At 35.8% G+C, this 25,851-nt stretch overlaps 1 protein-coding gene across 5 annotated transcripts in view; it reads left to right on the forward strand.

Moving 5' to 3' along the window:
• The window catches only part of SYNE3 (spectrin repeat containing nuclear envelope family member 3), a 1,238,698-nt gene extending 1,213,069 nt beyond the window's left edge, over positions 1-25,629 (forward strand). For all 5 annotated transcript variants that reach the window (XM_044074612.1, XM_044074615.1, XM_044074616.1 and 2 more), the window contains one exon: positions 25,541-25,629. In XM_044074612.1, the coding sequence (XP_043930547.1) occupies positions 25,541-25,595 (55 nt within the window). In that variant the 3' untranslated portion in view covers positions 25,596-25,629. The remainder of the gene's footprint in view (positions 1-25,540) is intronic.
• The last annotated feature ends 222 nt before the right edge of the window (positions 25,630-25,851 follow it).

Genomic DNA, 25,851 nt, shown 5'->3' on the forward strand with positions numbered 1-25,851 from the left:
TAATTGCAAAAAACCGATGCCTCTTTGCATTCTTATCCAAACTGGATGATTCTAAAATTTCTCTCAAGAGCTAAACAAACATGGTTACCTTGCCTCAACCTACTCCCATCCCTTCACTTGGAAAATTCACCTTAATTCTCTCCAGAATACTTAGCTTTATCTCCAAGCAGAACAGCACTCTCATCTTAGGAGACTTCAACATTAACTTTCCTGGACCCCTTGCCATTGCTGTATCACATTTTCCCTGCAGGCCACAGCCTCGCACAGTTAGTCACACAGCTTACAAAACCCAATCTCAAATCCTCCAAAAACTCAAAATTTCACATTATCACCAGCACACCAACCTCAAATTCCATCAGCATCATCATCAATCCCCCCATAATTTACCATTCCCATCACTTTCGGTATCTCCAAACAATCAATAAAGCTCCACCACTCAGGGCTTCCAAGATGGCTACACACTGATCAAAAGCATAACTTCAGCACTCCTAGCGTGAAAACAGAAACTGAGAAAAAGGAGTACCACTGAATTATTCTTTAGTAAAAATCAGTTATGGCCTAGTAATTACACTGCCTGTATGCCCACAAAGAACATTTTTGGAAAACCTGAAAGAAAATCAACTAGAAAATGTGAAGAGAAAACACTGTATGTGAAGGATTCTGCATCTGTTCAGAAAAAAACAGCTCGAGTTTCATCTTTGGTTCAAGTGATGGTTTCCAGTAATTTAAAGGAAAAAATAAATCAGTTGTACTCAGATGTGATAAAAAAGCAAAAAAAAAAAAATGAAGAAATATATCAATTCAAACAACAAAAAGCTGTAAAAAAAGAAGAAGCTTTAACCAGCCATTCAGATGAAGTGATAAAACTGCAAAAATCATGGGTGACATGAAGAAAACACTGGTTGAATATGAGGTTTCTCAAAAAGAACTGCTTAAAAAACATTAAAATTAGAAGACAGAGCACATAGAGAAAATCTGAGATTTTCTGCTGTACCAGAGAAAATGGAAGGAAAAGATTGTATGAATTTTATGAAAGCACAAATAAGTAACTGAAATGGTGTTCTACAGCAGAATTTGTTAATTGAATGGGCACATCAAGTGTATATTCCAAACCAGGCCATGAGAAAGCAGCCAAGACCTATATTAGTAAAGATGTAATCACATGAGCAGAAAGAGTTGATCCTGACAAAATTGTGGCAGAAGGACAAAGTATTAAAATTAGAGAAAGCAGAGACTTTGTACACTGTACACCAAGCAGAAGAGAAGCAAATGTATCCCAGCAATTTGGGAAAGTTGAGAGACAGGTGTGAGATGCAAGCTGCCATATCCATCTATCTTCAAAGTATTTTCTGGAGGATCAAAGTCACTTTTTGACACAGAACAGGCTAAGGAGGAAATAAAAAAGTTCATCTAACAAAAAGTGAGTCTGCAAGCAAAAGGGGACTCTGCTTCTCATTCTCCTGATGATAAAGTTCATAGAGAGACTTGCCCAGTGGAACCTTTTACAATATTCCAAAGGAAATGCTTGAGAGACAGAAAAAAGCACAGGAGTTGATGAGAAGAATCATCAGTACCTTGGACTTGAACCAGAGTCTGATGCTGGTAGATGGAGATGAACAGGAACCAGACCAACAACTCTAAGATTAGAGAATAAATGGAAGACTGTAAAGCATCTTATCATGATTGTGAAATATAGTTTTGCAAGAAAAAGTCACTGAAAATGCTGGACTTTTTTGACGTTAAATTTGTGGGTGGGCTGTAAAGCATATACCCCTTTATATCATTAATGTTTAGAAGAACACTAAAAGGGAAAACTAACTGTAAGTAATTTTTTTATTAGTATTTGTATAAAACATTTCATGATATAAACTGCATGTTCTATCCAGTAGAACCGTTTTGTGTAGTGTGTAGTCAGAGGTATTTTAAATGTAGAGGAGTCTTTTTAGTGACTGTTGTATGTGTTAAAGATATGAAAGTAAGTAAACAAGTACTGTTTTAGTTGTGTGAAATATTGGTTTTACAGTAAAACAAGAGAAAAAGGCTGAACAAAAGTATATTTAATGTTCATATGCTGTGTTCTTGTGCATCTGGGGTAGGAGTAGGGTGTACAAGTACACTGATTATACTATGTGTAGAAATTAGGATGTTTTCTCTTATTTTTTACAAGGGTGAATATCTAGATTACTACCCTTGGCATAAGCTGCAAACAGAAGTTTTTGTAAGCAATTAGGCTTTACAAATAAGAGAAAATGATGAATGCCATAAAAATGCTCAGCTTCTTACAACTGCAAAGTTATTAGCTTGTTTCTCTTCCAGTGGCAAATGTTCAATGGAGTCAAGATGTCTGCAGTTGAGGACAGCTGTGCATTCCTTTCTGAGTTTAATTCACAAAGTCTCATGACTGAGTACATTCCCATGGATACAAGCTGTCTGTAGGTGCAAGAAGTGAATCTTGAGAATTCTGCAAAATTTAAAGGTATGATGATAAGCAGTTAAGTGAAAACATTAAATTTGAAATTTATAAGTGAATGAGAGGTAACAACTTTCCTAGCAGCCTTAATACTTTAATACATTTAATAGAACACTGTACAGTTTAGTTTTGTTTGAAAATAGGCAGTACACATTTTCTTAGGGCTAAAAGCTATTGTTTTCTGAAAGCGTACAAGCTGTTTTTCATATCTGGGAGGGAAACAGAGATGAGAAAAGAACAGACAACAACCAGTGTAAGTGGGAACGCAGGCTGTAGCATGTATATCAGCATGTATAACCTTAATTTTAGGTTAGATAATGCCTGAAGGTGCAGCCATCAGTTTGGGACAATCATTCCCTTTTGAAGGGTTAAACTTCATATTTTGAAGATGGACAAATATTTGTAGGTTTGCTACAAATTAACAGGGGATGGGGTGTTTTATATTTAGTTGTTTGTTTAAGGGTTTTCATTAAAACAAAAAGTCTTGAAAAAAGTGAAATAGTTTCAAATGGAGATGAGAAAAAAAAAGTGCACAAACGATCAGCCTGAAAAACATGTAACACAAAGGCTGGAAGTACACATTCAAAAATGGCATATATAATAGGTGGGAACAATAGCTTTTTATCATGATGGCTGTGCTGCCTATATTATCCTGGAATGTGAATGGCCTTACAGGTACAGATAAAAAGGAAAGAGTGTTGAATTATATTAAGAAATGCAGAATGCAAATAGTAATACTGCAGGAGGTACATTTGGAAGGAAATGAGCATGTGAATTTGAGAAATAGAGGATTTCAGAGTGGATATTTAGCAGAATAACATGGAAAGAAGAAAAGGGGAGTAATTATGCCAATTGATAGAGGGGCCCCAATACTGTGGTAGTATGGGGCTATTGGCAAGGGAGGAGGATTTCAATGGCATGTATGTAAACTTTACCAAAAGCTGATATTATGGAGCATAAGCACATTTTGGGAGAAATAATAATTTTTTAGCAGAGAATATTATTTATAGGTGGCGACTGGAATTTGATTTCCAATAGTGAGGATGTACCAAGGGAACCTAGAAGGGACAATATAATAAAAGAGGGTAGATTTCTGAAGAAATGTATTAACAGATTTTTAAGGAGGATATGAACTCAGTAGTAGGAACTCAGACATAATTTACATATTATTTCCCAAGGTACAATAACTGAGCTAGACTGGATAGAAATTATATTTCACAAGAACATGCACATTTAATTGAAAGCTTCAGTTGACATCCAATAACTATTTCTGATCATGCCCCAATACAAACTAAGCAAAAATGCAAGGTAATGAAGTAAAAGTAAGATAGTAGCACTTTCCTGCCTATCTATTATAAAGAGAGGAATTTAAGGAATGGGTAGTGAAAATGATTTGAGAGTTATTAGGGAAGACAGAACTATCTTCAGACATTATAGCTAGTGACTGTGATAAAATGAAAATGGAGTTTAAAAATAGGGTCAAAATGAAAGAAAGATGATTAAGATGTAATAGAAATTGCTTAGAGAGGCTGAAAAGGTTAAAGTTTTGCAGAATAAGGGGAATTTCACAGAACAACAGGAGGAGCAAATATGTATGAGTCTAGAAAAATCACAGTTAAGCAACTAGTTTTTGATAACTCCAGAGCACAAAAAAATGTTAGCACAACTTAGGCAACAAAACATTGAAAGGGTTGTCACCAAACTTAGGGAACCTATTACAAGAAAAATAACCACAGATCCTGTAGATGTTTTAGAGATAGTTCAGAAATGTTATGAAAATCTGTATAAAGCAGAGAAATATGGAAATAAAAAAAGAGTACAACTGGAAATATATGGAAGACTTAATTATGCCAAGGTTAGTGGTAGTTACGGCTCAACAACCAACAGTTAAGATAGCAGGGGATAAAATAAAAACAATGATGTTTAATCAATCTTCAGGAAAATCTCCAGGAACAGAGGGCATTCCTGTGGAAGTTTGGAAAATTAGGAGAGAAGAAAGTGATAAAGATATGGAAGGTTTTCTTTAACAGTATTTTAAAAGGGGGGGGGTACCAATATCTTAGAAGAATGCTATTTTGGTTGTGTAACCTAAAGATGGCAAAGACCCTTCAGACCCAGCTTCGTACAGACCCATTTCAATTTTAAACCATGATTATAAAGTGTTTGTGGCTATACTAGCTAAAAGGTTGGCAAAAGTGTTGCCACAATTGATAGATATGTATCAGTGTGGTTTTGTGGACGGGAGATAAACATTTGACACCAACTCTGTTGTTGGTGGGTCTTGATGCAGAAAAACCTTTGACAGATTAAGCTGGGATTTTATGAGTAGGACAGTGGAAGCATTTGCATTCTGCAATACAATAATAAGGCTAATTAGAAGGATATATGAAGGATCGGAGACAAGAATTAAAGTGTGACATTTCTTTTCAGATAAGCAGTGTTTGAACAAAGGAAACAGGCAGGGGTGTTCATTTTCTCCTTTGTTATTTGCTTTATATTTAGAGCCATTGGCAAAGAAAATAAGGGTCTCAGAAAGACAAGGATATAAATGGTATGGTAATCAAGAAATGTTGGATTTGTTTGCAGATAGTATTATTTTGTACATGATAAATCCAAAAAAAGACATCTCAGTGTTGTGGAACATTTTGAAGCAGTTTCAAGTCTTTTCAGGATATAAAATTAATGAAGACAAAATAGTGGCTATAGCCATAAACTATGTACCCAGCCATGTATTGGCTCAGCAATACACATATTTTAGGGACATGATAAGATAAAATATTTAGGAATATGGATTAAACTGGCTTCTTTATGACAGCTAAGGATATGTGGGAAGAGACTAAACAAAAGATAATACACAAATTGAAAAGCTGCAAGCTCTTATTTATGGATAAGGATAGTAAGATACAAGCAGTGAAAATGTTTTTAATCCCTTTACTCTTGTATATAGGTCAGGCATACTTTCATCAAACACAAAAGTTGTGGGCAATAATTAATAAAGAATTGAAGGAATTTATCTGGGAGGGAAAGAGGGCAAAAGTTAGGTGGGATAAGATGATCCTTCCACTAGAGCAAGGTAGTTTAGGTTTACCTGATTTGAAGGGATATTTCAGAGCTGGACCAGGCCTAAGGGGAAGATGGCCCCCTATTGTAGAAGGAAGTGGCAGATCACAAAAATCGCAAAAACTGATAGGCTAAAGAAGAGCCATAAAGATGACAGGGTGGACTATTGAGGATAAGAAAGAAATTATGTATTGTTACTATTATGTGAAAAGCCCAGAATTTCCAGATACAAGATATACAAAAAGATTAAGAAAGAGATTAGAGGAGAGCAAAATACTTCCACAAGAAAAACTGTCAGAAGCCTCAAATAAAAAATTGTGTTCATTAATACAACAGATTTGTGAAAAACGTTACATAGATCAAGAAACTTTGATCTGTTTGGGAAAAGAAGCATCTAAGGAAGTGCAAAAATATAAACAACAAAACCTAGAGATTTTTGAAAAGTACAAAAAAGAAATATGGACATGGGAAAGAAAGAGAGATTTGATATGGTGCAATATTTATGAAAATTGGAACGCCAAATTAATCAATACAAAAAGACAGCCCCAAAGATATTCGAAGAGAAATATAGGCAAATGCATCCAGATATGGGAAATTTTACAATAAAGAGAATAATAACACAACGAGGGAATGTAGAAAAGAAGATTAGTAAAGTAGAAGTTAAAAAATAGAAGCTGAAGTTATGGAATGCCTGTGAAGTGAAGGATTTAGTGTAGAATGTCTAACACAGGTTACATCACAGTATGATGGAACGAATCCCCAAAGTAAGGAGAAACAGGAAGATCAGGAGATATCTGAAGAAGAAATATAGACATGGGAAAGAAAAAATATATTTAATATGGTGTAATATTTATGCAAAGGGGAAAGCAAAACTAATCAATACAAAAACAGCAGCACCAAAGATATTTGAAGAGAAATACAGGCAAAGGAATAAAGACATGGAAAACTTTACAATACAAAAAATAAGAAGACAAAGAGGAAAAGTGGAAAATAAGTTTAGTAATGGAGAAGTTAAAGCAATTGAAACTGAGGTTATGAACTACCTGTGAAGTGAAGGATTCAGTGTAGAAAATCTAACTCAGAAAGCACAACAGCAGGATAGAGCAATAGACATCAAAATTAAGGAGAAAGCAGTGGAATGGGAAGCAACAGGTCAGTTGCCATATGAAGATATTTTGGAGCATTCCACAGGAAACCAGTATGAATGTTCACTTGAAGCTGGGCAGCAATTGAAGGAACAGGAAACTGTGGTAACTCTGGAGCAGTCAATATTGAGGAGTGATAGGCCAGTGAGTCCCCATATGACATTGCAACAAATGACACAGGATGAAATCGAAGAGGATGTGTCACAGGAAGATGTTACAGAACTGTCTACAGAATCCCTGCAGAAAATGGAGAGCAAAAAATGTGTCCACAGTTTAAAAAAAAATAATCTAAGACAAAAGTTGCATGATTTAATAGAACTAAATAGATATATTAAGATCAATGAAAGAAATAGACTAAAGAAGGTCAATAAAACCCAAAAAGTCAGAAGTTTGATAGAACAAATGAACACAGTAATTAGGACTGTCCATAGAGATCCATGCGATATAACAGAAGTAAACAGGATATATTACTGTGCAGCTAAATTAATAACAGATAAAATTCTACCAGAAGAACACAAGGTAGTAAGGGAAAGGAGTGGGGGGGGGTTGAATACCATCATGTAAGTATCGAATAGAGAAAACTATAAAGCAGTTAATACAAGAAGTGTCACTGTTAGGAGAGTATAGAAGAGGGAAGAGATCAACAAAAATACTCGGAAAGGTAGATGTGATAAAAGCAATGTGCAATATTATAATGGATCAAGATCTATCATGCACTATCTCAAGTAATAAACTAACAGTATCAGCACAGGCAGAAAAACTTAGAAGATACACATATAAATATAAAGGAAAAGTACAAAATAAGCAATTTATTGATGACCTCAAAAAGTTTTATAGAGAATTGGGAAACAAGGTAAAAGGAACTGAAAGACCACCCAAAAAAGAAGAAATAGATACATTTTGGAGAAGTATTTATGAAGATCCTGTGGAGCATAACTAAGATGCTAAATGGATAGAAGAAGTAAAGGAAAGTATAAGAAGTTCAAATGTATAGGACATTAAGTGGGATGAAGTAACAACTAGAGAGATTGAAAAAAGTTAAGGAAAGCCTCTAACTGGAAAACACCAGTCCCAAATGCAGTACCTAACTTCTGGCTAAAAGTATTAACATCTTTGCATGAAGATTTAGCCATGAGTAAGAACTATGTGTATGCACACCCTGAACAGATACCAACCTGGCTAACAATAGGAACAACAGTGCGCCTACTTAAGAATGAACCTTCAAGGTACCCTAAAAATTATAGACCAATAACTTGCCTTCCAACAGTATATAAACTGTACACCAAAACTGATGCTGACAGAAGAATACTTAATAATGGCAATAGAACAAAAGGGCAATAAAAGAAAGTCATATGGAGCAAAGGATCTGTAAGATTATGCTCAACAAGATATTAAGGTTGAATGTAACTTTGCTACAAATATGCAACATACATAAGGAATAAAATAAAGCTTGCTTAAATGCAGAAATAGAGTTTAGTAATATGTGACTGGCATCCATACTAAATGACTGTGGCTTAAAAAAATAAGGAACTTGCTTATGAGTGTATTACACACACATCAAGAAAGCTGACTTCTTACAGACATGACAAGAATGTAATTTGCTTTCTTTTAAGAACTAACAACAGGACATGTTTTTCTAAGAAAGTTTAAAAAAAAAAACAGGACATGTGTTTATCCACAAGGCGTTTCCTTAAAAATATGCTTTTCTCCACTTATCAGCATTTGCACAAGAACAGATGTGTCAGCATTTGCGTCATCAAAGCAGTATCTTTACAAAACCAAGAGGGTGTGTGTTTAACTAAAAATATATATAAAGTCTGTATTAAATCCAGTTATGTTAGGGATATGGTAGGGACACATTTTGTCCTGAGGTAAATGTTATATCTCTCACATCATCTGTACTATATGAGAAGTAAAGTAGAACATTTTCTGAAGCTGTAACAGAAGTATGTGTGGTTTATTATAATAAGTTATCAGTTACTGTTCTTAAAGACAGGTGCTGCAAAGTATATTCTCTTATCAGTGTATATTCTGCAAGTTTCTGTATGCAACAGACTGTGAATGCAACTATAACCAGACTTTGATTCCAGCCAGCAAGACTGAGTGTCTTAAGATTTCAAATCCATCACAGTAAGCACCAGAGTAACAGCACAGTGTTTGTAGCACCATTAAAATTAACATTTTCAGGATCATCTGTTGCTAAATAAAGTAATAATGGAGAACTGTAAAAGGAGGAACAATCTAAGTATGGTATGGATTGACTACAAAAAAAGCATTTGATAATATCCCACATTCATGGATAAAAGAGTGCTTAAAAATGCATAAGATACATCCTACACTGATCAACTGCATTACAGTGACCATGAAACAGTGGCAAACCACTTTCCAATTAAACCATGATAAAGGACAAATTATTATTCCAGGATTAAAAGTCCAAAGGGGGATATTCCAGGGTGACTCCTTGTCACCTCTGCTATTCTGTCTTTCCCTTAACCCATTAAGCTGTCAACTTAACAGATTAGGCCATGGCTATAATTTGGCTCCTAGAAAACAACAAAGTGTAAAGACTTCTTACCTTCTCTTTGTCAATGATTTAAACTGTATGGCTCATCAGATAAGAAACCAAAAGCATAACTGCAAGTAGTCAAAACTTTTTCAGTTGATATAAGAATGTCATTTAGTCTTGATAAGTGTACAAAAGCAGCCTTTAAAGCAGGAAAACTGCAGCACCAGGAAAACATCAGTTTGGGACAAGAATGAGATATAAAAGACCTTGAGCAAGAGTGAGTGAATAAATACTTGGGAATTGATGAAGGATCAACAATAAAACATGACCAAATGCAAATAAAACTTAGTATGTAATATTTTAGAAGACTTAAATTAATCCTGAAAGCAGAGTTGACATCAAGAAACAAAATTTAAGCTATAAACCAATTTGCTCTTCCTGTCCAAACTTACAGTTTTGGAGTGATTGACTTGCCCCAAAATGTGTTAGATAGATTAGATAGGAAAACAAAAAGGATGCTTCATGCTCATCAAAGAATTTTTAAAAATCAGTACATACAAGATTATATGTTCCCCTTTGTGAATGAGGTATAAGCCTCCTTGAAATTGATTACATGTATAGCTCTGCAATCATGGGACTGCACATATATCTGCTAACCTCACAGGACCTGAAAGTAAGGAAAGTTTTGAAACATGAGGAGAATAAATCTAAGATGACTTCCTTGCTTAATCTAGCAGAAGCATATTGACGTCAAGCAGGAATGGAATCAAACCAGAAGTAGATAAAAATAGCTGCTTTTCTGGTCAAAAACATTTCCCTTTTCTCACTAGCATTAACTGGAAAAGGTATCCTCCTAGCAAAACTTGTATATGGACTCCCCATCATTGCCTAGAGCCCCCAAATATAATTCATCATCACCCCCAACCATTTCCAACTCTATCTAACATGTTGTCACTAAATGCCACCCTAGTAATACCACTGTTTTACCACAGAAAAAGCAAAGTGGCACCCTATTAAACAAAGAAACTATCTTCTCTTTGGAACACAACTCTTTAAATTACTTTACCTACAATTCTTCACTTCACTATCAGCTAAACTTTCTGAGAAACATTCATTAAAAATGTGCATCATCTATTACATCTCAACCTTAAGAACATCTCAGCACTCAGTTCTCAGTTATTGCTCCCTTGCTCTGGCAAACCCTCCCTCCACACCTCATTGAAAATTACACCCTCCTTTAACTCGTTACATCCAAGTGACACCTCCAGGTGCATTTGCAGTTAACTCCTACTGATGCCTCTAGGCGTCAAATATTGCTTATTCAAATTTGCGTCAATAATTCCAAAACCATGCTATGTACAAGGTTTTAAAATATTTCATCTTAAAGCTTACACAATAGCAAACTCAAATGCATTAATATTTGACCTCTGTCTAATGCAGATAAGTAGATATTAACTGTTGTTTTTATGATATTAATTTATATAGATACAATTTTCATATTTTTCTAAATATCGCAACAACCAAGTAACAGACAGAACTCCTTAGCCTCACATGAAAGCTCTCAGTTTGATGAATACAATGCTGCTGACAGTATGTGTGTAACAAAGTGCGCTTGTTTGGCATCTCTGAAGTACAGGCCAACACTAAGGGACTCTGGCTAGCAAAGTTCGCAGGTGACTGCAAACTGGGAGCCATTACTGAATCCCCAAATGATGTTAATATTCTACAAAAGGGCCTTACAGAAACAGATGCTTGGTGCCAGAACCATGGGCTCAATCTCAATGCCAAGAAATGTATAGTTATCCCCTTTGGGCAAAAACATGTACCCGTGAATTACCATATAGGTGGCAGTACACATGCAAAGATGTTAATACACTAAACATCGAAAGTGTGATAAGAGACTTAGGGACACAGGTGGACAGTGGTCTCACCTTCAATACCCACATCGCCACAACAGTCAGGAAATCCTTCTATTTGGCATACCGCATCACTAAGGGCTTTTCATCTGGAAAAAAGGAGGTCATTGTCCCACTGTACTCATCCCTCATTAGACCCATTATAGAATACAATGCCCTGTTTGGTATGTACCTCTCAAGACATCTGCAACAACTGGAAAGGCCACAGAAATACCTCACTAAAAGAATCACAGGCCTAAAGCAGATGCTGTATGCTGACCGTCTAAAAAACCTCCAGCTATACTCTGTCACATATCGTCTACTCAGAGGCAATCTCTGCTTAACATACAAGGCCATGTCAAACCCAGAGCTGTTGGACATGCTACACTTAAAGAAATCCCAATCCCTCAGAGCCACATGCTCCAGGGATCTAAACCTTGTCATCACAATGAACAAAACAAGCTGGAGGGATAGGTTCCTGACCCAGAGACTTCCCAGACTCTGGAATAGACTGCCCATACATGTCAAGCAGAGTGCCTCTTTGGCCTTCTTCAAAAGGAACCTTGATGATTGGATGGGAGATAGGAAATTCACCCCGGGGATTACGTCAGTCACCCTGCTAGACAGGGGTCCAGGGAAGTAAATATTGTGGGAAGAAATAGCCAGGGAATTGTTATGGCTATGCTTGTACAGGCCCTAGGGCCGATAACCTAGTACCAACCTATGAACCTATGAACTTGAGTGGTTGCTGAGATATTGTAAGTTGTTTACAATATATGACAAATGTAATAGTTACTGTCTTTACTGTGACTTATAAAATTTGGTTTAAGACCTAGAATCTAGAGAATACTATCAATATAAAAATAGTTTGTGGTGAAAAGTTTGCCATTGATATTTCTTCCATAATGACTATGGTTCCAGAGATATGAAAATTTGTTTGAAATTTGAGGACATAATTTGATTGTGTCAAAAGGCTTAGGCTCCGCCCATTGAAAGTTACAATGCAAACTTCCTGAAGTCCATTGGAGTGAATTAGTCAAGAAAGATATCATTCCTCATTTTGAAGTACTCTTGATTCCAAACAGGGTATATAATGTCATTCACTTCTTGGTTCTTCACAGCTCAAGACTTATCCGGAAGCACTTCCCCCATGCAGTCCTCACCCTCCCATACACTCCTCTGTCTATGCCCCTCATTCATGGATCACCCAATGCCTCTATCATGTCCTCACCCCCATCTCTCCTGAAATCCCCCACGTCACACTCTGCTCAGTTTCATTCTTCGCCACTCACACTCTCTACATCTACTGTGTTTTCACTTTCCTGCTTCACTATATCACACCACTTGCTGGGAAACCTCGATTCATTCTCTGTGACAACAATTTTAAAATTATCCCACTATTTCTACTATTGAACTGTCATTATAAATAAGTATTCTAAATTGTATGTTCTAAGACTTTATTATATAAAAACTATATGTTGTATAATTTGTATCGTATGTTTTCTCCACTTTTTATGTCTACTATTTGTATATTTCATTCTGAAGTCTTCCAGTTGGGCTGTGCCTGAAAATGATCACTAGTGATCAGTGCACTATCCCACCAAGCAAAAATAAATAAAATAAAAACAATAAATAATTATAATTACTAAAATAAAAATACATTGAGCATACATCCTCATAGCAAAAATGTGAGCCTTTAGAAAACTATTGAGACAGCAGTCCAGATTTCAAGAAATCTTAGACACAGAGATACTGATAGGTCACCTAACGTTTCAGACCTATTTTTGATCCGAAGACTGTTACCTTAATTTTTCACCTTGAATTTTATAAAGTACATCTAAGACCTGTAGCTATTTTCCCTCACATGCTATAGCAGTGTTGCTTGCTAGGATCAGTCAGGAATAGCCATTTGTAGATCTGGCACACCCTCCTTGCTTGTTAGAGTTATAGCATACAGAAAACATAATCTGTATGTCGATTCATCCAATGTATACCTCTTTACACTAGCCTAGTGTATCCCCCCTCTAATTCTTATCAGAAGTACACACTTTTATTTATTATGTAAGATTAAAGACTTCACACTGATCCTTACGTTAGTTAACTGTTGTAGATAGCCTGGGAGTGTCTGCACATTTGTGTACTATGACCTTAGGTCAGAAATCTGCTGCAGTCAATCACATAGTCAGTGGTACTGTTATTATTTGATTAATTCATTCCTTCCCCATTTCACTCATTTTTATGTAACTTGTAAGATGTTACTACTACATTTTACATTCTTCCTATTGCAATCTTTAGCCTAAACCACACAAACATGCATAACTCTGACATGAAGTCTGCCAGTTAGAGCTTATAACTAAAGGTATGTGCTATTAATAAGTTGTTTCCCATGGTGCAGGGTTTGATTACCTCAGTCTTCATTTGACAAAGAAACTAACAGTGCTTAAACTACAAGCCGATGCTTATTGCCACTACAAATAGAGCAAACAGGCACTGTAGAGGTAAACAGATTCCAATGTAGCCAAGGGATTGAAAGAATAATAATAATTTTAATGTAGATCGAGACTTACATGCAAACTACACAAACACAATACAATAAACCGCTGACATGAACACAATATAATAAACTGCTTGCATGACCACAATACAATAAAATTCTAATACAATAATTTATATTATGAATATATTTTATGTAGAACACAAGAGAGTTTAATAACAACATAATGATGGCTTTAGAAAAGGATTTTAGAATATAGCAGTTCTTTGTATCATAAATCGGTGCACTACATTCTTAATTGGATAATTTGTTTTAATTAATGACCAGAATCTGATATAAAGCAGGGCAGGGGATAATGTATAGCATGTCTGATAATGTCCTAGGAGAGGATGAAAAATCTGGTGATCCTGTTAAGTGTTTTATTGTATTGTGTTCATGTAGTTTTCGTGTAAGTCTCGATTTACATTAAAATTATTTATTTTTTTAATCCCTGGGCTACATTGGAGTCTGTTTACCTCTACAGTGCCTGTTTGTTCTATCAGTCTTCATTTGCCCACTGTGTGACCTAAAGCAAGTCACTTACCCAGACAATGGTTTAGGGCAATTAGAAATTTGAACTAGGCTCATCACTGGTCTCCTAGACTGCATGACAAGTGACTACGAACTATCTCTGTATCTTGATTTTGTAACCATTCTTAGCTAAAATCTGTCTCTGTTCTTTCTCAAAACCAGGAAAGACTATATCCCTAAAAGTGAACAAATATCTTTTCATTCCTTATACCGCCTTACTCTCTAACTTCTTCACCACTTCCTTAATTCTATCAAATTGTCTTCCCTGACTTTCTCCCAAATATACCATAAGCCTGTTTTTCTTCACTTCATATTGCAGTTTCTCTTTGTATTAGAATAATTTACCTTTAAGTTTTCTATAAACTATCTAAAATTTCTATAAATATTAAATAATTGTCATTTAACTTATATAGATTCTTAACCAATGTTTTTATATTATCTCTAATTTGTTATAATTATTTAAACTGCACAAGTTTTGTTTTATTTTTAGAGATTGTAAAATTATTGTTCTTAAAATGTTTTGTAATAGTTTGGAGCTTTTCTCCTTGGACTTCTGTTGAAAATGAGCTTCTACCCAGTTGGACTTTCCTGGTAATCAAATTTCAATCAATCATCAATAAATAAATAAATGAACTAAACCATAACCCACCATATTTCTTTTGTACATACCAACAAGTGTCTCACCTGATGTGCCCAAAAGATGTGCTATATTAAACCACTAACTAATGGCCAAAATGTATAAAGTGTGATGTGAAGTTTAATTCTCCCTTCCAAATATAAAAAAGACTCAAGTGTTCTAAATGAGGGATACTGAAATTATGATTTACAGCTTTCACCTGCCATTTTATTGAGAGTGCTAGAAGCAACACTACCAAGCATTCAGATAAATATCCCATTACAAGTGCATTTCACACACTTTATCTGTTGAGAGCCATTCTGTGTTGGGTTTTATCTGCTGCTAACTGTAGCACTTTGTACTTTCCCCTGACTCCATTGTCTCTTGTCTAACAGATTGTTTCTGGAAGTTTTTCACACCTGGTCCCTGTATTCCCACAGGACTTGACTGTGCTATGCTGTCCACCCTCCTTCCATATTTTGAGAGTGTTTTCAATGGCATCTTTTTTATGTTGTTCAGTAATTTGTGGGTTTTTCTTTTGCCAGTATGATGAAAATAAAGTACGATTCTGATATATTATATCAATTATAAGTTTGTAGACTCTAGAAATTGTTTTCCCCTCGGTTGCTAGATTTTAATTTAGATTTAACTGGGATAAATTAGTGTCTTGTTTATCAAAATTATCAGGTGGAAATTTGGTGTTTACAAGGTATCGGAGGGAGTTCATAATATTTACGTATTTCTTTTGGAGATTTAATTTCATTCGTAATTGCGTTATATCGCATTCCTTCCATTTGTAAATTTCCCATACTGTAAGATCTCTTATTAAGGTATAATCTTCCAAGTTTATAAGTTGATTATTTAATAGTAAATTAGGATTAGGGTGTATTGATTGCAGTAGAAGGAGGGCATTTAATAATTGTATAGATGAAAAGAGCTTCTGAGTAGTTAAAACCATTTGTTTAATAATTGGATGTAAGTTGTTAACATAGACAGATTTTTTATTTAAGTTTAGGAATAGGAGAGCCCTACGATTGCACCCAAGTGTCTTAATTTGTTCATACCAAATTCTAGACCATAGGGGGGACCATACATTTCTATTTGATTCATAATTTAAAATTTGACATAGCCTATATGCATTAATAATACTGTAGTACAGTTTAACATCAGGTAACCCTAACCCACCTTTAGATTTAGGAAGTATAAGCTTTTCATATTTGATTCTAGTAGTTTTGGGATACCAAATAAATCTGGATATAGTTCTTTCCATATCTATAAAAATTTTGGGGGTATAATTGTGAAGGTAGCGTTCATTTGGAAAAGAATTCTTGGTAGCAGGTTCATCTTAACGACACTACTTTTTGATAACAAAGACATATTGATATTTTTCCATCTGTTCATATCATTTTCAATAGGATTCCAGGTGTGAGTTAAATTATTTTTAATAATTTCACTAAAATTAGGAGTGTATATTACCCCCAAGTATTTTAGTTGATAAGTTAGTTTAATCTCGCTCTCCAGGAAGTAAAAGTGCATATGTCCAATGGGATTTAATAGGAAGAGATGAGATTTGCTGGGATTTAGTTTATTTGAGATCTCTGAGAATTTGTCAGTGACTTTCAATATTTTAGCAAGCTCTGTTGTTGGAAGTTGTAGGTATATATTTAAGTCGTCAGCAATTGCCGAATATATAATTTTAGTATTTAATACTCTTGGAATGTGTAGAAAAGATTTTTGTGATATAGAAAGAAGAAGGGGTTTGAGATATAGATTAAAGAGGTAGGGATAAAGTGGACACCCTTGTCTTGTGCCATTTGAAATGGGGATAGATTTTGTTCTATTATTGTTAATCTGAATGGAAGTAGAGGCCATCTGATATAAGACCTTAACTTTATTAATAAATTCTTGAGGAAATCCAAATAAAGGCATAACATTAAATAAAAAGTGTAGATTTACTCTGTCGAAAGCTTTGCTAGCATCTGCGGCAATAACGTATTTGGGATGTTTATCAGTTTTAAGTAATCTGATAGTTGTGTCTAGTAACAGAGTGTTATTGCTTGTTTGCCTATTTACCATGAAATCCAGCTGATTATGAAATATAATAGAGGGGAGTATATTCCTCAACCTGTTGGCTATGATTTGGGAAAGATTTTAAAGTCAGTGTTTATGAGGGCTATTGGTCTATAATTAGTAGGGTCCGTCAGGTCAGAATTTGGTTTAAGTAGAAGGATGGTCTTAGAGTTATTTTTATATATATATATATATATATATATATATATATATATCTGTTATCCCATGTTGTATTATATAATTATATACTTTAAGTAGGATTTTAGAAATGGGTTTTGAGAATATTTTATAAAATTCAGAGGTGAATCCATCAGGTCCTGGAGATTTACCTGGTTTGAGATTTTTTATTGCTTCTTTTATCTCTGTTAGGTGAAGTATTGGCCCTAAAAGTTTTTGTTGTTCTTGTGTAACTTGTGGAAATTTTAGGTTTTAAATGAACTCTTTAAATTTTTCATTTGAGGGTGGTAAGTGCATGTTGTACAGACTTTTATATATGTTCTCAAATACATTTAAAATGCCTTGGTTTTCCTGGATTATGCGTCCTATATAATGTAATTTATTTATTTATTATTATTTATTTTATTTTATTTCAGTTTGATTACCGGGGAAGTCCACTGGGCCATGAAGGACCCCTTTTCAGTGGAGGCCCGGGGAGAAAAGCTCCAAAGGCAGTACAACCAAAACAAAAATGTTGAGAAGAATACAAAACATAGTAAGAGACTGCTAAAACAAATTTACAATAGGATGTAGATACCGTAAGAACATTGTAAGAAAGCATATTTACAATAGGATGTAGACATAGTAAGGACATTGTAAGAAAGCATATTTACAATAGGATGTAGACATAGTAAGGACATTGAAATGCAAATATACAATAGAATGTTTACACTCCAAGAATTCATAAAGGTCACAGTAAAAAACTTAAAATTAGGAGGTTTTTTTTTTGTTTTTTTTTGTACTTTGCAATATTTCTTCCATACAGAGAAGTAGAGCCTGCTAAAATATAGCTAGAGTTTGAGAGTATAAAGGTGGAGGAGAAGGGGCTTAGTCAAGGGGCACCTTGGCATTAAGTAGGGTGAAAGCAAGAACATTTCCATTTTGAAGAGAGGTGTAAGAAAAGTTGGGTTTTGAAATAATCTGAGTTAGATATGGTTCTATGAGTAGGAGGGAGAGAGTTCCATTTCCTACCTAGAGAGAAGGATAATAATAGTTGGCCAGCGGGATGTTTAGGTCTGGGGATGGAGATTCGATTTTGGTGTTCAGATCTTAAAGATCGGTTGGGAATGTAATGGGGAAGGATGTTGGATAGAGCAGGGCATTTTTCTGGGTAGAATATTAGTTTATGAGTGGTTGTTAGTTGGAGATAGTCAAGGTGGTTTGGGAGTTCTAGCCAGTTTAGAGATTGAAGTGGGTTGAGTGCAGTGGTGGGTTGAGTTTTTGGATTTGGTGGCGAATTTAGAGATTTTATTATAACAAGTTTCAAGTTTAGAGGAGAGGGAGACAGAGAGATTAGTTAGGAGAGGGGCTCCATAAAGTAGAGAGGGTAGGAGGAAGCTAGTAGCTAAAGTTTGCCTGGAGGATTTGGAAAGAAATATATTGTTCCTGTAAAGCATGCCAAGTTTTTGGTGTTTTTTTTTATGTTTTGTTGAATGTGGAGGTCAAATTTAAGACGTTCATCTATGGTTATGCCAAGGAGTTTAGCAAAGGGGATCACTTCTATAGGAGTGTTAGATTGGCTGAGGATTTTGAAAGAGTTTTTGTCCAGGAAAGAAGTTTTAGAAGGGAGGAAAATTAGTATTTTGGATTTATTGGAGATGAGGGACAGATGGTTTTGGTGCATCCAGTTTTCTGTAGTGGAAAAAGCTGTTTCAGTTTTAGAGAGAAGATCAGCAAAGTTGGGGGCGGAACAGACTAAGGTAGAGTCATTGGCATATTGGATGACTGTAGTGTCAGGGAGAGCAGTGTGAAGGTTGTTTATGAAGATGTTGAAAAGTATGGGACCGAGAATAGATCCCTGAGGAACACCAGTAGGAGTAGGTAAGAAGGAGGAGGTAGAGTTCTTCCATCTGACAGCCAGGGATCTGTTAGAGAGGTAGCTGGAGAACCAGGAAAGAGTATAAGTGGAAAAATTAAGATTGGAAAGCTGGCCTAGTAGGTGTGAATGGGAGATGGTATGAAAGGCTTTGGAAAGGTCTAGCAGAACTGTGGAAACTAGAAGTCCAGAATCTTGGGCTTGATTAACTGTTTCTAAGAAGGAAAGTAGGGCTGTTATGGTGCTGTGGCCTGGACAGAAACCATGTTGGGTAGGTGTGAGTAGCTGATTCTCTGTTAAGTAGGGTAAGAGTTGGCAGTGGACACATTTCTCAAGAATTTTGGATATAGGAGAGAGTAGGGCTATAGGGCAGAAGTTAGAAATGGAGTTGTTTTTACCTCCTTTATGAAGTGGTAGAATGTAGGCAGAATGCCAGAGTTTGGGAATGTATGACTCTTGTAAGAATCTGTTAATCAGGATGCTAATAGGAAGAGCTATTCCATCAGCTGGGTGTTTGAGGAAGGAGGGGGGAATGTTATCGGGGGCATTGGAACAAGGTTTTAGTTTGGTTAAGAGCTTTTTTATGAAAGTTGTGGAAACTGGTTTGAGTTGAAACATAGGGAGACAGTCATTAGGAGAGTTTAGGAGGTTGAAAGGGTTGTTGTCAGGGAATGTTTTTGGTTAGTTTGGCAATAGAGTCAGTAAAGAAAGTGTTGAAGAGTGAGCTTAGTTCATTTTCAGCTAAGCTAGGGTCAGGGCAGGGGTTAATTTATGACCCAGGATGGAGAAGAGAGTTAACAGATTTCCAGAATTGTTTGGGGTTGTTAAGATTAGTAGACTGAAGTTTGTTGTACTAGTTTTTTTTGTCCCTGATGATTATTTTTTTACTTGGTTGCGGAGTTGGGTATATTGGAGCAAGGCAGAAGGCTGTTTGCTTTTCTGATAAAGTTTCCAAGATTTGTCTCTGAGTTGCATGTTTTGTTTAGTCTCTTTGATCAGCTAAGGAGCAGAATTGGCTTTGATTCGTTTATTTCTCATGGGGCTAGAGAGTTAAGAGTATTTAAGAAGATGGAGTTAAAATGTTCTACGGCATTGTTGAGGGACAGAGTGTGAAGGATTTGCCAGTTCATTTGTTTGAATATGTTGGAGAAGATTGTGGGGTTGAAATTGCTAAGGTTATGAGTTTGGATATAATGATGTAGGTGTTGAGAGGGGTTAGCAGAGCGGTGAATGAAGGCAGGTAGATGGTCACTGAAGGAGTCAGGGATAGTTCCTGATAGAGAGATTTTGTTTGAATGGGAGACTAAAATCCAATCTAAGATGGAGCCAGGGGGGTGGTTTTTGCTAGGCCTGGTTGTAGAATGGATTAATTGAGTGAAGTTGAAAAGGTTGATAGCTAGGGTGGGGGAAGGTGAATTAATTTTGTTCCAGTCAATGTTGACGTCGCCTAGAATAAATGTTTCATATTTTATTTCAGATGAGGCCCAGTGGAGAATATTCTCTAGGGTAGAGATATTGTCGCCAGGGGAGATATATAAAGAAATGAAGCAGATATTTTTATGTTTATTGAGTTGGAGCAGACAAATAGTTATTTCAGTATTTTTGAATAGAGGGGTGGGGATTTGCAGGGGGATTATGGAGAGAAGATTAGAGTAGATAATGGCAGAGCCACCACCTTTTTTGTTTATACGGTCACTCCTGAGGATGTTGAAACCTGGAGGTAGGATCTCAGAATCAGAGATATGGGGTTTTAGCCAGGTCTCAGAGATGGCTAAGATGTCAGGTTAGTTGTGGTTAATCCAGGCATGAGTATGGTGAATTTTATTGTTGAGGCTTTGGGCATTGATAGTGAAGACCTTAAGGGTGCTAGGAGAGGTCTTAGGAGTAGAAGGAGTGGGAGGGAGAGATGTATTTGAATTTGGGGAGGAGGGGGAAGGAGGGAAGGAGTTGTTAGTACTGAGGCAGGGGCCAGGGTTGGGGTGAATGTCTCCAGATAAGGCTAGGCAATTATATGAGAAAACATTAAGTTTTCTAAGTTTGGAGAGTAGGAAGTTGTTTGGGGTTGGTGGAAAAGTAAGAGAGGGGATTTTTGTAGAGGAGAAGAGTATTTTGGGATGGAAGAAGTGTAGTGGGCTTAATGGGATAAGGTAGGGGGAAATGGAGTGGAAGTGAGACAGTGAAGGAGGATGTGGGTGGGAGAAAGTGAGGGTAAGAGAAGTAGCCAGGTAAGGGTGAGTTATTGAGCAGTAAGAAGTAGTGTGATAGAGAGGAAGAAGACAAATGAGAAGAGAGAGGGGGAGTCTGAGGTAAATGAGAGTTTGTGAGTACATGTTAGGATGGGTGGGGTAAGGGATGAAGAAAAGATGTAGTTGGAAGAGTGAGAGTTAGGACAGAATGAGGAAGGAGTAGAAGGAAGCTGTCGAGTAGGTAAGGAGAGCATAGGGTTAAGGGTAGTGAGAAGTGGGAGGGGTGAGAGAGGTTGGAGAAAAAGAATGGAGGTTTTAGATTGGTTAATTAAGGTATGACTTGGAAGAGGAGGGAAAGAGTCTGATTGGTGGAAAATAATGTAGGGTGGAGTTGGGGATGTATAAATGTGGATGTGCTGGGGCAGGTGAGATTTGGGGGCAGGGTAGGGGAGTGGAGTGAGCCCGAAGGGCGAACGGAGCGGGTTGAGCCAGAGGAGGTGAAAGCTGCAGAAGACAATCAGTAAAGAGAGAGTATTTAGAAGGTAAGTTTAACAAGTTAATCAGAGATGTGAAGGTAAGGAAATGTAGGTGAAGAAGAGGAGAAGGGTACTGAGGTGAGCAGAGAAATTGGGTTAGAGGGTGGAATGCTAAGGAGAAAGACAGAGGGAGAAGGAAGAGAAGGAAGAGACTTTAGTCAGGGAGTAGAGGAGGGTAGAGTAAAGGAAATGAATTATTTGATTCTTGGTGGGCCACTCTTAATATTTATTAGCCTGGCTAAAAATCTTGAGGGTGTTTGTGCCCATTCTGAGTTCTGATATAAGGACCTGCTTTCTAAAAAAGTTAAATTTTCTAAATAATGTCTATGTAGTTGTTTTTGCCATTCCATACATTTTTCCTCTAATTCTTTTGAATATTTTTGTTGTAGTTCTAGTTCTGCTGGCACAATTTGCGATTCTAGTGTGGTTTTGGTATTATTCTAGTTTTTCTTAAACCAGGCAGATTTTTGAATTATGACACCTCTAATAACTGCTTTAGCAGCTTCCCATTGCTTATCAAAAGGTATTGGAGTAGTTATGATTTATTCATCTAACTGAGTGAGTATACTGTTTATCTCTTTTTTCTGAATAATTTTTGGATATAAAGTCCACTTATTGAAGTAAGGTATGTTTTGTTTGAGGTTTAGCAGGTTTATGCATAGACTGATTTTTGAATGGTCTGAGATAAGTCTAGGTGAAATGCAATATTTTAACTTATACAACTGAAAGAATTGAGAGATTAGGAAGGCATCTATTCTTGACCAAGATTTATGAGATGTAGAAAAGAAGGTATATCTAGATAATGTTTTGTCATGTTGGAAATTTTCATATGGATCGATCGAAAGTATTTTTTAGTTCACTAAGGGCTATATTTATGCTATGCGGTTGCTTGGTTTCTTTATGGGATCTATCTTTGTCAGGTTCAAGTAATGCATTCCAGTCTCCCCCGATTATATAAATAGTTAGGGAATTCAATAAGTAAGTTAAAGATTTCATAAATAAACATTTGTTGGTTAGAGCAGGCACTATAGATATTTAGGAAAAGTAATGGTTTATCTATGCTATAGTATTTAGAGGTAAACAAAGCCCATCTGACATTTAAGTCAGTTTTCGTGGAAACAATTTCCCCTGATATGTTTTGTTAATAATAATAGCAACCCCTCTAGAAGTAGAATTATATCCAGCAACTACTATATGCTTGACCCATCTACTTTTTCTCTCCCTGTCCCAAAGTTGTGACATCAGGTGAGTTTCTTGAAGAAAGGTTGTCATTGTTTTACTTTGATATATAATATGCATGACTAGGTTCCTTTTACTTTTGTCTGAACCCCCCTTAACGTTCCATGAATCTAGAGATATCATTTCTGAAAGTTTAAAAATATTTCTTGATTAGTGTTAATAAAGCATAATAAGCAATTGACAGCATAAAGAGATACTGTTGTTTATTTGTGTTAGCACTTTCTGTATAGTGACTTCTGTTCTCCTACCCCCCATCAGTGCCTAACCACCCATCCCTCTGTAACGGTAGATAAACAAAACTTATAAAATCAAAGGATATTTGTGACTGGGTCTGGGAAAAAATCTTATAGAGCAGAGGGATGTCAAAATTACCTACTACTTTCCAAATGTACACAACCATATGCATCAACTCTGCATAGCAGCTTCCCTATACCCATACTCAGAATCTATTTTTTAATATCTTACCATTTTTAAACATATTTAGTATGTTAGTTAATATACTCGAAATACTTTGCATAGTCTTATAACTAAAGAAATATACTAAAACTCCAACTAAGATCATTAGTTCTTAGAGTAAAACCCTCAAAGCCATAGAAACATCCCTATGTCATTTTGTTTTTAAGCTTTAACAAGTCAGAAGGTGCATGTGTAGTTACATACATATGTGTAGCTAAATACATGTGCTTGACTAATAAAGACAAAGTAAAGAAAAGAGAAAGCACAGTACAATATAGTCTTATGAGCTAAATCTATGAACACCAAAGATAAGACTAGAGAGGCAGTATTGAATATTACTACTGTCACTCTAACAACAAAATAATAATACTTCTACTATTCACCTTCAATAAATGTGTATTACAAATACCTATCATTTGGTATCATTGCTTCCTCTATATACAAGCATTTGCTTAGTAATACAGCCAAAAGAAGATGTTTTAACTGGATGTAGCAGTTCTACAATACTAGGAGACTCTGATCACTTTTCCTAGAGAAAAATACACATTCCAGTTGGATAGTTTACCTTAAAGTGTTTAACAGATAGAGCAGGTCTGCTTTAGGTACAAGACCAACATCAAATGTAATTTTGTAACAACACATATGAGCATGCAGCTGTTACCTAATATAATTATCAGACTCTTCTTTAGATATATAACACAGCATTATATACATATGAGTATAGGAAGATTTCACCTAATAATTCAGGTGAGAAGAAAACTGATATTATATTCCGCAAAATCATCAGCTTAAAATGGTCAAGCACCTTATTTAAAATAACAGTCTGCAATGCACATTTAAATTAACTGTATTAACTTCAAAATTCCCTATCATGCAAATTGAGCATTTGTAAGTCTATCTGCTTACTTTTTGCTGCACAGGTTCAGTTAGTATGCTTAGCAAGGAGTCTGAGGACATTTCCAACTATTTTGATGGATTGTTTTCAGGAAAAAATGCAGTTTTATGTACATTACTGTACTCATGATGCGTTTCTGCCATTTAAATCTGTTCCCAGTAGTGCACTGGGGCTCCTAGGTCATTTTGATGATGAAATGAGTTGAAAGGTGAAAGGTTATTGCAAACACTTGTGGCTGTATGGAATTGTGGGTAATGGAATGTCACAACGCTAACGGACCTTGCGGCCTACTCAAAAAGGGAAAAATAAACCGATTAAAGTTTTTATCTCAAGAAAAAATCGAAAAAGGCAGGATTCAGCCTAAAACAGAAGAGGATGTCAATCAGATGTTTCAGCAAAGGTGGATTGATTTTTTTCAAGCTGGATTTACATTATAGAGATGGAGAAAAGTGACTTTTGCTTCTTCAGGTGTATCTATGGATATTTTTTCATTTTTATGGTAGAATATTAATGTAGCAGGATATTTCATCTGAAAGTGTATGTTTTTTTCTATTAGGTAAGCACAGTATTTTTTTTAGTTTCTGACAATTTTAACTGACTTCAAGAGGAAGGTCTTGGCTTATTGTGATTTTGTGTCCTCTCCATGTGAGGGTTTTCTTGGTTTTATATGCAGATAGTATTAATTGCACATGAGCTGAATTAAGGATCCTGACATATATCTGTCTTGGATAGTCCATGTTTTGTGAGCGTTTTATGGATCTGTGAGCTATTTCAATTGTTATGTCTTCCAGAAGTTCTTTATCCTGCAGTAGTGTGCTTAGTATTTCTTTAATAATTGTGTTTAGTTAGGTGTTTTTGACAGACTCTGGAATTCCCCTGATAATGAGATTATTCCATCTGCTTCTAGCTTCTAAGTCCAGGACTTTTTATTGTAATTCTGAAATATTCTTTGCACCAGCCTGTACACTTTTGTTCTAATCTGAGTATAATTTGGTCCATGTTTGAGCTGAAAGTATTTAGTTTGTGTGAAAATTCTTGGACTTCTGTTTGCAGTGGTTGTAATGCAATTTTAAGGTCTTCCAATGTTAATGCTTGATATTGCTTTGATCTAAGGACAGGTTTAATCATTTCTAATTTTATTTGTTTTTAGCCTTTTTGATGAAATATCTTTTTCTGGTATAACTATATTTGATAGTTTAGATTTGGTAGTTACTACTTCCATGTGCTCTGGTTGATTTTCCATTTCCAACATTGATTTAGTTGTTTTTCAGATAAAATATAGTCAGCTAAACAAAGGTGCAGAAGGTTATTTTTATTCTGGCAATTTTATGTTAAAAACAAGTCCTTTTTTCCTTCTCTTTTTCACTCAGGCCTACTTATCTGGAAGAGCCCACACCATGCTGTTCAGGGATCTGGTTGCAGTGAGTATTATTTTTCTTGCAAAAAAGGTTATCCGACGAAAAATAAAGCTGGAATATTTAAGCAGATTACTTGTTGCTTTTTCCTCTGTTGAAAATTGATAGCTTTCCTCAGGATGTGCAGGAAAAAGGTCAGATATTGTTGAAAGTTAAGGGAGCTGCACAGCTAGAGTACTCACTGGCTGTCCACCATTTTGGAATGACGATAAACCTCAACTCTGGTCTCTACACTTAGCATACTTCAAACAATCACAACAGACAGC

The sequence above is a fragment of the Protopterus annectens genome, chromosome 6.part0, assembly GCF_019279795.1.
Source record: "Protopterus annectens isolate FY-2018-M chromosome 6.part0, PAN1.0, whole genome shotgun sequence".
Taxonomy (NCBI): domain Eukaryota; kingdom Metazoa; phylum Chordata; order Ceratodontiformes; family Protopteridae; genus Protopterus; species Protopterus annectens.